The sequence below is a fragment of the Lontra canadensis genome, unplaced genomic scaffold, assembly GCF_010015895.1.
Source record: "Lontra canadensis isolate GAN:19392208 unplaced genomic scaffold, GSC_riverotter_1.0 scaffold24, whole genome shotgun sequence".
In the NCBI taxonomy this organism is placed as follows: Eukaryota; Metazoa; Chordata; class Mammalia; order Carnivora; family Mustelidae; genus Lontra; species Lontra canadensis.
Window position 1 is genome coordinate 7756926 of NW_022631018.1, and position 14844 is coordinate 7771769.

At 34.3% G+C, this 14844-nt stretch overlaps 1 protein-coding gene across 5 annotated transcripts in view; it reads right to left on the reverse strand.

The window, feature by feature from the left end:
* The window catches only part of CEP350 (centrosomal protein 350), a 151024-nt gene that overhangs the window by 38236 nt on the left and 97944 nt on the right, over window positions 1–14844 (reverse strand). For 3 of the 5 annotated variants that reach the window (XM_032862723.1, XM_032862724.1, XM_032862722.1), the window contains exons 26-29: window positions 13931–14077; window positions 10728–10885; window positions 2939–3061; window positions 1649–1848 (exon numbers count right to left, since the gene is read on the reverse strand). In XM_032862723.1, coding sequence (XP_032718614.1) covers window positions 1649–1848; window positions 2939–3061; window positions 10728–10885; window positions 13931–14077 — 628 coding nt within the window. The remainder of the gene's footprint in view (window positions 1–1648; window positions 1849–2938; window positions 3062–10727; window positions 10886–13930; window positions 14078–14844) is intronic. The other 2 variants (XM_032862726.1, XM_032862725.1) reach the window with 1 other exon arrangement.

Genomic DNA, 14844 nt, shown 5'->3' on the forward strand with positions numbered 1-14844 from the left:
AGAGATCACAAGTAGGCAGAGAGGCAGGCAGAGAGAGAGAGAGGAGGAAGCAGGCTCCCTGCTGAGCAGAGAGCCGGATGAGAGGCTCAATCCCAGGACCCTGGGATCATGAGTGAGTCGAAGGCAGAAGCTTTAACCCACTGAGCCACCCAGGAGTCCCTTAGCTGAGTCTTTCTAAACTGTCAATGTAGGGATCCAATTCACTTTTCCCTGTCCCCAAAATTTTATGAGAATCTCTTTCATCACTGTTCTGTAAAGTTACCTGTGTCAGAAGCCAACTTTGCATATATGCAAGGGTCTTTTTCTGGGCTGTTTCATAGTCTATTTGTCTATCTCTGTGCAAATGATCCTGTTTTAATTATATAATTTTCCAAGTTTTGATATATAGTAAAATAAGTTCTCCATTAGCAGTGTCTTTGCTTTTTGGTCCTTTGTTCTTTCATATAAATTTTAAAATGAATTTGTCAAACTTATGAAGAACTCTTGCTGAGTTTCTGATATAAATTGTCTTGAATCTATAAATAAATTCAGGCAGAATTAACATCGTTATGACACTGACTCTGTGAGTATGGAAAAGCTTTCTATATATTTTGGTCCTCTCAAATGTCTCCTAATAAATTCAAAAGTTTTCTCCATAAAGATCTTGTATATTTTTAAATTTATTCCTAATACTTCATATTTTTTATTTCTATGATAAATAGTATCTCTTTTAAAAATCAGATTTTCTAACCAATTTGTGCTGCTCTATAGACATGTAATTGAATTTTGTTTATAAATTTTATATCCAGCAACCATGCTAAACTCACTTATTAATTCTAATAACTGACATGTAAATGCTGGATTTTCTATATGCACAGCTTTAACATCTGTAATAATGAGTTTTGCTTCCTCCTTTCACTCCTTAGGTAAAAATAAAAGCATCTTTGTCTTATTTCCAAATTCAAAGGGAAAGTTTTCTATGTTTTATCATTAAGTATGGTACCTTGTTGTAGGTTTGGTTTTTCGTTTTTGTTAATAGATATCCTAGATCAGGTAAACAAAGTTCCCTTCCATTGCTACTTTATCTAAAATTTGTTTTATTACAAATGCTTTTTAGATTTTATCAAGTCCTTTTCCAAATCTATCGAGATGTCTTGTAATTTTTCTCCTTTAATCTGTTTAAGTAATTTGCACCACATGATCGATTTTTTAGAATGTGTTAAACCGGGGCGCCTGGGTGGCTCAGTGGGTTGAGCTGCTGCCTTCGGCTCAGGTCATGATCTCAGGGTCCTGGGATCGAGTCCCACATCGGGCTCTCTGCTCAGCAGGGAGCCTGCTTCCCTCTCTCTCTCTGCCTGCCTCTCTGTCTACTTGTGATCTCTCTCTGTCAAATAAATAAATAAAATATTAAAAAAAAAAAAGAATGTGTTAAACCCTACTTGGTCATGGAATAACCCATTTCAATTTCATGGAATATTCCTATTTCTTCTAAGTTTTCAAGTATATTAGCATAAAGTTATTCACAATGTTCTCATATTTGCAATGTTGGCATTTGCAACTGTATCGCCTTCTTCACACTTAATCATTCACCTTTTAAAACATAATGAAGTAAATCTTCCAGTTATCTTAGGCTTTGGTTTGTAGTTAGAACAGAGTTAGTATTTATTACCTTTCTGTTCTGTTCTCTCATCCTCAAGTTCTTTCTTAGGAGTTTTAGGTTTTATTAATTCTTTGTCCCAGGCAGCCAAAGCTTGTTTTTCCATTTGACGGATTTCTGCTTCCTCTGCATCCAAACGTCGCTTCCACTCAAGCAGCTCCTCTGCATGTTGGCGCCGTTGCATTAGTTTTTGCTCTCGTTTTGTCAGAAACCTATGGTCACACCATGAAAAACAGTGAGAGAACAAATCTACGGACAGAAATCACTCTGAGAGCTCTACCACTCATGGCCTTATGAACAATCTGTGTAAAACAGGACATCCATACTACTCCTTTCAAAAACTTTGAAATAACAGAAGCTTTGATGATGAGTCAACATATTCAGAAAACAAAAGAATTTATGTTTTACTTGTAACTGTTTGTAAAGACAAATTCAGAAAAGAAAATCTTCAGAATATCTGGACAGCCGTGGCTGATAAACCGTAACTTACATATTCACTTCTCATAGGTGATTCTTTTCATAACAGAAGATAAAAGGATTTTATTCTAAAGGTTCAGACAAGAAACACAAAATCCAAACCCAAAACAACAAAGACCAAAACAACAAGAAAAACAAATCTCAAAGCCCCAAACAAGCAAGCAAACAAAAAAGACATGTTCATGTCCCTTTCTGACTTTTACTTTCAAATTCAGTCTAGTTTCATTTCAGGTATCACTACACCACTCTTTGGTTCCCACTGCCTGAGAGATGCAATGTGAGGTGATAATTTTGGAGAGAACACTGAGCACCACAGTCAGAGGCCTTATGCATATAAACCTAACTAATTATTTACTTAGGTAAGAGGATGCAACAAATGCCTCAAATTTCTCAGTGTAACCCAATGGCTGAAATTAAATAGCCCAATATATCTTAGCTGCAAAGGGTTCAGAGAAATTACTGATTTAGGAAAAAGTTATCTAAGTAGTTAAAAAGCTACTACTAAACTCTCCTCATTTATAGATGCCAAAGATAATTAAAAGGTGGGCTGCTCCTATTACTGGTCTTAGATCTGTGCTGGTGGCTAATCAACAAAAATGCATTCACACATCTAACAAACACTTAATAAAAGGCACAAAAACTGTCATTCCACTTCTTGAACAATCAGCATATCAAATTAATGTGGAAACAAAGATAATCTATGGGACATTTGACAAGAGGCCCCAGGTTGTTAAGAAAAAAAAAAAAGAAGAAAAGCAATCAAAACAAACAAAAAGAACAGAGCATGCTCTATCAAAGAGTGCACTGAAAAAGGTGCAAAGTTACCTGACCAACTGGTTGTAGATATACAGCTGGAATTTGGGATGAAGGTTGGGAAAACAGACACTGAGAGAGGCCCAGTGGTGAGACGTAAAGACAGAGAAGAAGTAGTGAACAGGAGAGCAGTGTCTACAAAATAAGGAGGAAGATTTTAAAACCAAGAGATCAAGAGGCAGAAAGAATGAGAAAGGGAAAGCAAAAGGGCTGAGTGGAGAACTTTTAATACGCTTCCTGAATAACATTATACGCTACTCAGTTAAAGCGAGTGTTATGCTCTATGTGACATATAAAACATGTATGACTATAGATCTTACCGACGATTTCTGAATAAACATGCCTTTCTTCTCAGATGTTGCTTAACCATCATCTATAGTTTCAGGCAGATTTGCTTGTATGTGAGTAAAGTTATGAGAAGTACAATATAGAGCTAAATAAGCTTTCCCATAAGCTTTAACATAGACTACAACAATTATGGCTGTGAACCTAGTACATCCGCAATTCTATACATGTATATCATCCTGAGCAAATGATTTCTATATCCATACCTGGTCATATATTTTAAGTCTGAAGTTAAATAAAAAGCACTATGTTTGCTTTACCTAGCCTTTACCATCATGATCTAGCTTGAAAATAATAATTTAGAAAATAAATTTAGAGTTAAAAACACCTTGTTCACCTCTACAGCATGAAATTTATTGCCCATAGGACCTACCGAAGGTATCTTGCTTTATATTTACAAAGGCCCACTTTAATAAGATTGAAATACAATATCCAGTCTATAAAATATTAGAATGCATAATTAAGAATAAACTAAACTAGTCATAATAAATACTCCTGGTTTAAAAAAAAATCATGCTATGGACAGCTCAAGCATAAGGTTAAAAGAAGAAAATTTCACATGCTAAAAGTTATAAGTAGAAAATTCTCTTCTTCTTAAATAGTAAATCGACCATTTATTTATATATATAAGTATATATATTTGAGAGGATAAATACGTCTACTAATAGTTTGAAAGGTTAGTTCTCTTTGACAGAGCACGCTCCTGTTCACATGCACACAACAATAACCTGTAGATCAAGGCAACATTTTTTGCCTTGGAAGGGCAAGGAATATCATTATGTCAAAGAAGTGAGAAAATCTAGGTATAAATCCATCTATTCATTTGGATTTTAAAAAGTTTATACAATCTTGCCTAAACATGTATCTTTAGATACACAGACTACTTCAACGTCTGTTTCCCCATATACAACTGAATATTTCACCTCCCCTTCATTTACTTATATACACACACTCACACATACATACACATTCATATTTGGATTGCCTTGATTTTCTGCACTGAAGTTCAAGGAAAAACAGTTTTGCCAAATTTTAGTAAGACACTGCAATCTTCCTTGCCATTCTTTATGAATGTATAACAAACTTATTTTGATGCTAATTATCAAAATACTACACAAAAACAAAGGTACTTGGCAAAAGGTCCAAAAAATCTATTCATAATATTCAAATATCACCCACCCTCTTAAGTATAGAACTGCTAAATGCATGCATGACCTAGTACAAAAAGTAGAATAGTATTGGAACATGTGAAATAAACTGTAAAAAATATTACAATTTAAATTTATCCAGCCCAATATAGAGACTATTAATTTTCTCTACCAGAACAAGTACTGACCATTTATTTTTCATTTGTAAGGATTAAGCATATTCAAAAGCTAAGTTAGAAACGAACAACAACAAAAAATAGCTAACAGAAAAAGGAAAGAAAATAGGTTAAGAAATAGTGTGAGAAAAGTTCAACTTAAAGTTAAAACTTCTTTCCAGAAACACACCTTCCTTATTTATATATATTCTAGAAATAAATAAAATAAAGTTGAAATAAAAGCAGCAGTACTTCACACTGGAGTTAACAATCCTTCAAGATGCTGCAGAAATAAAATTGGTGAATGATAGAGAAATAAATGCCTACTAACAGAAAACACTGCTAACAGTGTTTCTTCTACTGGTAACAGAACACTGGACTGGGGTAGGAGTAGACATAATAGATTTAATCTAGTATGTAAATCACTGTGTTCTTACAATGTTTAATCTTATGAAATTCATGAGTAATTAGTTTTCTTTTTAAAAAATTTGAGAGAGAAAGAGAGAGTGAGAGCACGTGTGCGCAGGGGGAGGAGCACAGGGAGAGGGACAAGCAGACTCTGCTGAGCACAGGGGCCAATGCAGGGCTCAATCTCACCATCCTGAGAGCATAACCAAAACCAAAACCAAAAGTCAGACGCTTAACTGACAGAGCCACCCAGCCAGCCCTGGTTCTCTTTTAAAGTCACACTTTCATACTCTAAACTTGAGCTGTGCAACTATTCAAGCCCAGTAATCAGTTACTCAACACTTTTCCAATTTGAACAGATCCTATTAAGTCATCACTGTAGTTTAAAAAAAAACCAAAACTATGAGTTTATAACAGTCTTGTACCCCTGAAACAATAATGTTATATGTTAATTAAAAAAACAAACAAACAACTATGAGGTTGAAAGCCAATATGCTAACTTAACTCAACTTCAACTTTGGCTGGCTTATGTCCCGAGAGCAGGACCCTAGTTCTGGTTGTGTGTATGACCTGGGATGAGTTACTTATCTCCATGGCCTCAATTTCTTCCTGTGAAACCAAGGGACTACACTAGATGACTTCTCTAAAAGCTCTTTTAGGTCCAACAGTTTATAATGCCTTCTTTCTCCATTCAAGTAGCTCCTCACGCTTTTTTTAAGTTCTTCAGAACACTGCTAGACCATGTGACATAAATGAGAACTTTTTTTTTCCATTGAGTTAGTATAATTGTAGATTGTGTTCCAACATTATTATAAAAACCATGCTATCATTTGAAGGAGCAAAATTATGATGTAAATTTTAAATGAAATTTTGAGGTGTAAAATAATTTGCCTCTGAAAGACATTAAACAAAAGAAAAACCTAACACTTTAAATCATTCTAAAATTCTTTCTGGACCAAAAATTAAATCTATTATTATGATAAATAAAAACAAAACATAGTTTTATCTCAGGGACATGAGATTGAGACCCATTTTGGGCTCTAAGCTTAGGAGGGAATCTTCTTGAGATTCTCTCCCTCTGCCCCTCCCTCTACTTGCATGTCTGCACACACATGCAGGCACTCTTTGTAAAAAATAAATAAATCTTTTAAAAAGAAGATGTCTTGCAATTTTTCCGAAACAAAATTTATTCTATTACTTAAAATTGTCTAATAATTTGCTTATATTTAAAATACATAATAATTTGAATAAATTTAAACAAAATCCTAACCTAGGAACTAAAGAAAATAAAAATCATTATCAGGTTATTAGGATTTATTCAGCTACCACACTTAGACTAGAACCTTCTAAGAAATTATAGTTCTAATTTAAGGCAGGAGTGCCTGGATGGCTCAGTCATTAAGCATCCAACTCTTGATCTCCACTAGGTCTTGAGCTCAGGGTCACCAGTTCAAGCCCCATTTTGGGCTCCATACTAGGCATGGAGCCTACTAAAACAAAACAACCCCCCCCCCCAAAAAAAACAGGCAAATTTTAATTTAAGGCAAGAGTATTTAGTACATTTTTTAAAAAATGTATTTATTTGACAGAGAGAGAGAGAGATCACAAGTAGGCAGAGAGGCAGGCAGAGAGAGGGAGAAGCAGGCTCCCTGCTGAGCAGAGAGCCCGATGTAGGGCTTGATCCCAGGACCCTGAGATCATGACCTGAGCCGAAGGCAGAGGCTTAACCGACTGAGCCACCCAGGCGCCCCTACATTTTTTAAAATTCTAACGAAAATGTCTTCTTTAGTGGAACATCAAAAGTGTTCCTCTGCAAATCCTTAACTTTTTAAACTCAAATTAATGAAGATTTTAATACTGACCAGACAATACCACAAATATTGTTAGACAGAGCTATGTCATACAATATCTGTTTAACTTTATGATTATTTAAAACCAAATAAATTAATCTGTTCATTTAGTGGTTTCTAAACTAACTGGGAATATTTTTAAATATTTAAATTTTAAGTAAATAAAATACTTAAATATTTAAAATGAAAGTGTGAAAAGTTTTGTGACTTCATTTTTCCATGCTAACTTGGTCTGCAATGATCAAACCAAAATATAACTTATGTGTGTGGGATTTTTTTTGTTGTTGTTTCTTCTTATGCTATAAAGTACTTACTAATTCAAATGTATATCTAACTTAGAACACTCATCCATTGAAAACTGACTTGAAATACTCTTTTCAGTAAAAATTTCTTCCTCTTCTGAACTTCCTTAGCAATTAATTTATATATACTTCTCTACAGGATTGATATTTTCTCTTTTTACCACCTAGAGCATATGCTTTTTAAGAGCGAGGTTTATGTTTGATTCACCTTCGTATCTCTCAGAACCTAATATACTCACACATTTCCCAGTAAATAATTGCTAAGAATAAGTATATATTTAATAATATGGAAGATCAGCTGCTATTCAATAAAAGAGAAAATGCACTGTGTCCTATTTTAACCCTTGAAGATAACCCCACCCTTTCTGTGTTTCATTTGCCCAGTAAAATATTTTCTTGAAACAGAACTGGCAAATTAACAGAAAAAGTCAATTGCACAGTGTTTTCTTCATGAATACATGTTTCAGGATTATAAAAAATGCACCTATATTATAAATAATGCCCCTCACCATAACAAATAAAATTCAGATTTCATTTGTCAACAGTACCAAAAAGATAGGGCTATTCAGTCTATGGCTTTTGCAAATATATATTCATTATGACTAATCTTTTTCACAACTTAAACTTCTTCTCTTTTAAAGATTTTATTTATTTATTTGACAGAGACACAGCGAGAGAGGGACCACAAGCAGGGGGAGTGGGAGAGGGAGAAGCAGGCTTCCCACTAAGCAGGGAGCCTGATGCAGGGCTTGATCCCAGGACCCCCGGATCACAACCTGAGCCAAAGGCAGATGCCTAATGACTGAGCACCCCACAGGCGCCCCACAACTTCAATTTCTTTTGCTTTTCACTACAGTGAGAAAAGGAAATTATTTACAGATGTCAGACCAATAAAAAGGTCAGGAAAAGCCACAGATCAGAAATACAAACTTAACAAAGGCATTGCTGTCTCAATGAAACATTAAAAAAGGAAATCTTTCACTGTAGCCAAGAAAAGTTTGATAGTTTCAGAAAAATATTTGTCACAGAATTAGAGTTCAGAGGGTTAACAATAAGCAATAACATACAATGAAAAAGTTCTTCCCCAAAGTTAGCTAACCTTCCTGAGGGAGGACTGCTTTCTGACAGGTGTTTTCTATCAATAAAATAGTAATCTCTTGGATGACTGCTTTTGCAAATCTGCACAACAAATAATAGTGTCTACTACCAAAGGTTCAAATGATTTTGTTTTTAGGTATCTACTGTAGCAAATGACTATAAAATTAACTCTATTTACTGACATTTATTTACTGACATTCCAATATAATTGAAGGAAATCTAATTGTGAAGTTTTGGTGATCTGAATGGTATTTAAAAACCAGTTTTCACAATGTTTTGTTCTAGACATTAAAAAGTATCACGTAACAATACTCTAACTTTATAGTGCATCGCTAATTTTGAAAAATACTCCAGTTTATCCTCAAATTCCAGCACCATCATAAAACATTAAAAATAATTCCTTTGCCACTGCTGTCCCCACCCCATCCCAACCCACAGACACAACTGCATTGCTTCAAACAACAAATCAAGTCACTGAATACTTCAAAGCCCATTTCTTTGATAAATTGCTTAAATGGTTCCTGTAGTAGCTGACAAAGGAAGGTAGAACAATAATACAAAAATCCCATGTGTTTAATATTTCAGATTCTGAGAAAATAATTAATAAAAGTTGGAACACAATCAATACATGTAAGTCAATTTGTTATTTAGAATTTTTAAAGCTTTAACCAAATCTGAAATGAGCACCACGTAAACTGACTAAACTCATAAACAGATTCAGGATTGGCAGTTTCTTCTACAAATGTGATTAAAATTACCAGAATATTATTCATAAAGACCAGCAATGAAGACTTTACTTGATGAGCAAGGGATCAACAAAGAAATTACCCTTGAAGTGGTCTTTCCTCCAATATTTACCATTCAAAGACATTTGGAGGCATATATAAAATGTCAAGTCAGTTATAAAAATTCACAAGAGATTATTCTGAATTCAAACATCCATGAAGCAAAACAGTATGACTATACAGACTATGGGGAAATTTTATCAGGAAAGGAAGAAAGCATCTTTAGTCTACATTTCAATAAATTCCTATATGAAAAAGCCTTATTTAGTTTATCCCATGAAATCACCCAAAAGGAATATTTACATGTTTATAAATATTTGGTTTTACCCCCTTGTATTTATTTTAAAAATTTGTATTTATTCTTTAAAACTTATTTTCATAACAAATTTAGGTATTTTAAAGTCATGAAATGCAATTTAACTAAGCAATGAAGGGCCAATGTATAACACTGTACCTACAGTAAGTAAGGCCTGATTTACAACTGCTTGATTGTTCAGAAACTAATTAAACCATAAGTTAATGTCACATAAATATAGAGCATTATTAAATATGATAATGTGTGACAAAGGATATCACACTACAACTGGGGTTCAAACTGTTAACAAAATAAAATAGCAGTCAACAAAAAATTTTAATGGTTTTCTAGGGGCTCCTGGGTGGCTCAGTCATTAAGCGTCTGCCTTCGGCTCAGGTCATGATCCCAGGGTCCTGGGATCGAGCCCTGCATCCAGCTCCCCGTTCAGCAGAAAACCTGCTTTCTCCCACTCCCACTCCCCTGCTAGTTTTCCCTCTCCTGCTGTGTCTCTTTCTGTCAAATAAATAAGTAAAATCTTCAAAAAAATTTTTTTAATTTAAAAAATTTTTTCATTAACATATAATGTATTATTTGCCCCAGGGGTACAGGTCTGTGACTCCTCAGGCTTACACATTTCACAGCACTCACCACAGCACATACCCTCACCCCCCCATTTTTTTAATGGGTCTTTCATACTTAAAGAAGGTAATGGTTATAAAGTCAAGGATAGGGTTCACGAGCAGATACTTCACAAGCATATTCAATAAAATGTATACTCAGAAGAGTAAACTCTCACATAAATGTAACTTTATATGGTCAACATTGACATAAAACTGAGCTACATTTAAGTAGAAGTAGCTTTCTTTAAAGGAGCCTCTAAAAAAATAATACTTAGAAATGTTTTAGAAGAATGGTTGGCCACCAAATCATTTAACATCCTAGGAGAATTTCAGTTTTTCTGGTTTCAAATGAGCAATCCACACCTACTTATAGATTAAAACTTCTATTTCACCTAAGATTGAGAGTGGTCAGAGAGCCACAAGATGATATCTCAGGATATACCACTAACTGTTTCCCCAAGTCAGTAGACATATTCTCAGATCTCAGAGAAGGTATCAATTTCACACTTACTTTAGCTTTTAATAAAAGAAAGATGGAAACATTGTCTTGGGTATATGTGCCATTACTATGTTGGTTTTTAAAGTAAGAAACCTGACTGTATTAAAAATAAGAAAATTTGTTTTATAATAAGATCTATAGTTAACTGACTTCCAGATTGATTTAACAATTTTGTTAAAATGCTACTGAATTCATAAAATATTACATTGTATCAGTCTAATCTAATGAAGTACATTAAAAATATTTGTTGCTATAATATTCAACATGAACAGGAGATATTTATTTTAAAAAATTACTTTTCATCCATGCGGCTTCTCATTTTTTTCAATTTCTGCATAATGCTGCTAGTTTCACTGCTGGAAATTGAAATGGGGGAAGGACTACGGGTCTCCAAGTCAGTTGGGCCAGGACTGGTTGCCTTATTATCCTTTGTATCATCATCACTATGAGAGTCCTGCAAATAAAAGAGGGTAAAATTTTATAATTTTCTGGAATTTAAGATCTAAAAATAACTTTAAACATTGTTGTTTCAAAATTAAATTTATCCTCAAGACCATATTTGTAAAATAGATGCAATTAAGGAATTACTTAAAAGATAAAGTTATATCACACATTTAAAAATGGCTAAAATACAGATTTTGTTAAATATATATTACATATATTTATATACAATCACAAAGTTATCATTTCTTTTTTTATTTTATTTATTTATTTGAGAGAGAGAGAACACAAGCAGGGGGCGGGGAGCAAAGGGAGCGGGAGAAGCCGACTCCCTGCTGAGCAGGGAGCCTGACTCAGGGCTTGATCCCAGGATGCCAGGATCACCACTGAGCCAAAGGCAGACACTTAACTGACTGAGCCACCCAGATGCCCCCTCAAAGTATAATTTGTTTAAAAGACTGAAAAAAATAAAAAAATCTTCTGCTACTAGCAATCTAGTATTTGACTATCCTAATTTCTTTTAAATTGAACCACTCAAAAGGAATATAAACACCATACACACACACACACACACACACACACACACACGTACAGATACAAGAATGAAGGGAACACATAAACTTATTTAAATAATACTGAGGGATGGATCTTTTTTCTTTCCAATTCTAATGGGGAAAACAGTATTTTCTCAAGTTAAAAGGTTGAATGAAAACATTCAGAACTATTGGTTTAATTGCCATATTGTTTCTCATGAGCAAAAAATAACATTAAATGCTTAATGTTACTGCTTAACATTAATGCTTGTCTTTCCCACAAATAGTCATTTAGTCTCATAACTTTTCAGGAAGATGAGTAGGGACAATCATGACCATTTTTATTTTGTGAACAATACACATAGCAGAGGTCTTCTCCTTCCCTTTCTGCCTCCTAAATGATTCAATCCTAAAGGCATTAGATGGAACAGAGCAAGGGAGGGGAGGTCCACGCAAAGGCAGAGGTGGACAAGGGGACCAAAAGTGGTGTGTTCCCACTGAAGTGAGATGAAGAGGGCATCTAGTACAGGAGGGTTATTATTCAAGGGGAACAATGAGGATGTCCGCAGGGGAGTGGTTCTACATGGCATGTCACAAGTCCAAACAGAGTGAGGTGGCATTCCCAGAGAGTACAGAAAGGGTAAAGAGAGTACCGAAAAAGGTAAAGGAGATGGCAGAATAGCTTAATTTGGGAATCAGAAACCAGGGGCGGTGAGGATATCCACATGAGGAAAGGGGTGGCAGTGGTTATGGGAGATGGGTTACACAGAAGAATGACCACATCATTATTTATATTAAGGGAGATGTTAACCAGTTGTCTATCAGAGATGGAAGTTTCAAAAAAGAGAAAACGAGGGGGTAGGGGGATGGGGTAACTGGGTAACAGGTATTAAGGAGGGCACATGATCTGATGAGCACTGGGTGTTATACACAACTAGCGAATCACTGAACACTACATAAAAAACTAATGATATGTTTGCTAATTGAACTTAAAAAAAAAAAGGAGAGAAAACTAGAATGGAACTTACGGTGCTGGACTGGAACTGGAAGGATGGGTATGAACTCATAATATTACATACTGTATGTATATGAAATAAACATACATGCAAAATGAATTTTTTATTACATCTACATAAACATATATATTTTCTACATTTGTTGCTCTTAGGAGGACCAAAACCCTAAGAGTAATGAGCATGCTTAGCACCTGATCTTGGTTTCTGAATAACTTTCCTCCTTAGAGAACAGCTGATTCCAAGTCTGGGGCAGGGAAGGTACGAGATGACCCTGAGATGTCTTTTTGCAGAAAACATGGAAATGCCTCAAAGACTGACGGAGACATGTCAAAAGCACACAGAAACTTGAAAAGGCTCCTAATGGTCTGACTTGGGACAAAGCGAGCACCAAAAAAATGATAGTAACAGATTTAACACTAAATAAAACAGGAATCTATAAGTCCATACTAACATAAATGAAAGAGTAAGTTTAATGAAGAATAGAAACTTACATATGTAGTCCCAAAATAACTCATGCAAAGTAATTATTATTTACAAAGGGAAAGAAAGTAACTTTATAGTGAAGTCTGACAGTCACCACCTTAATCAACATCATCAATAATGGGATAAATCAAAATAGGGCACCACCTGATTGGATGCAGTGAGAATATAGCATCACATCTGTGATACTCCAGCTAAAATGCACAATCTGAACTTAATTATGAGGAAATATCAGATAAATCCAAGTTGACAAACATTCTACAAAATAACTGGCATGCAATCTTCCAAAGTATCAAGATCATGAGAGTCAAGTAACTTTTCCAGACTGAAGGAGACTAGAGAGATACGAGAACTAAATGCAATATGCGATTGTGAACTTACCTTCTGATAAAAGCACATTATTGTGACAACTGGAGAACTGTCACACTCTCAACTCAGGAAGATAGAGTTCTTTGTACAGTGTTGGAAATTTTCTATAAATTTGAGATTGTTTCAAAATTTAAGTTGTATTTTAAAAATCAAGGCAGAAAATGCCAAGATTTATTTAACTGTACAACTATCCAGTGTGGGTTCTCTAACACTACACTGACACTTTACAGTATCTCAGAATAGATCCAAATTTTGCTTTTATCTGAATACCTCCTTTGACTCTTATATCATATTAATACTGTATAGCTAAAATTAAATACTAAAAGCAAAAACAGTCTCTCTCATTAATTATCAGGAATATATCTGGATTGACAAGCAAAAACAAGGCTCTCTGTCCCAAATGAGTTTATAAATGGAAAACATTTTTTCAGCTATTATATGAACCATGTGTCCCTTTCAAAACTTGAATATTCTGTGGGAAAAAAAAAATTAAAACTCTCACTATACATAAAGGCATATACATAGAACTTTATTCTAGTTCACCTATCAACTATCACAGTCCTGGGATGAACATATCCATCAGATGAGAAAAGTGAGGCAGAATTAGGCATTAGCAAGCAACATGAGGCAGAAAATGAATAGTAATTGTGTGTAATTTACCAATTTATTCTCTCCTGCCGACTTTAACTTCTCCTGTAACTTTATGGTGGTCTGTCGGATCCTTTCTATCTCCTCCTGCTGTTTCAGAATCAGTTGTCTTTCCTTCCGAGCTGCCTTATTGGCTTCTTGAAGACGTTTAATTTCTGCCTAAGGTTTAAAGAATTAGGAGAGTGGCTGAGATCTGGAGGATACAAGTTCCAAGGTATCATTTTAAGAAAGCCCAATCATCACATACATCAAAAAAAAAATAAATAAATAAAGTATTCAAAATAAAATAGTATCGAAAAATTCTGAAGTACTGAAGGAGGAAAAGTCTCATAACCCCAACATGTTAAAATAATTTAACATGATCCCTTAATTTAAATAATTATAATTACAATAGACTGATAATTTTCTATCCCCTTTTAAACTTAAGATACTTCATATTTTTCACATTTTTCCATAGTGCTACTTGGTCTTTACACTTATTTAATAGTTGTGTAACAAGTAGTTAATATAACAATTATTACTGGTTAGATGAACAAATCAAAGAGGATAAACCCTATGATGGCCCTTAAAATCACTTAAAGATTGCTTTAAAAAAAGAATGGTCTCCACCAGAAACATTTAAGACTATACTGCACCAAAGGGTATTGCTAAGTTTTCTGTCACTTATTAAGCAAAAGACGATATACTTCACAGTTAATAATTGTTAAAATTTAAGAGACTGTCCCTTTTTTTCATAAATTTATTTTAATCTGTGTTCCTGTCAATAATGTAAGCTTAATAAAGACAGTAAAAATTAGCGACTTATATTTTAGTCATGTTTGATTTTTGTAAACTATTTGAAAATGCAGAGAAGTGCACAAAAATACCTAATTTCTAAAATCTCATACTAGTACAATAATTGTTAATACTGTCATATTTTATCCTAG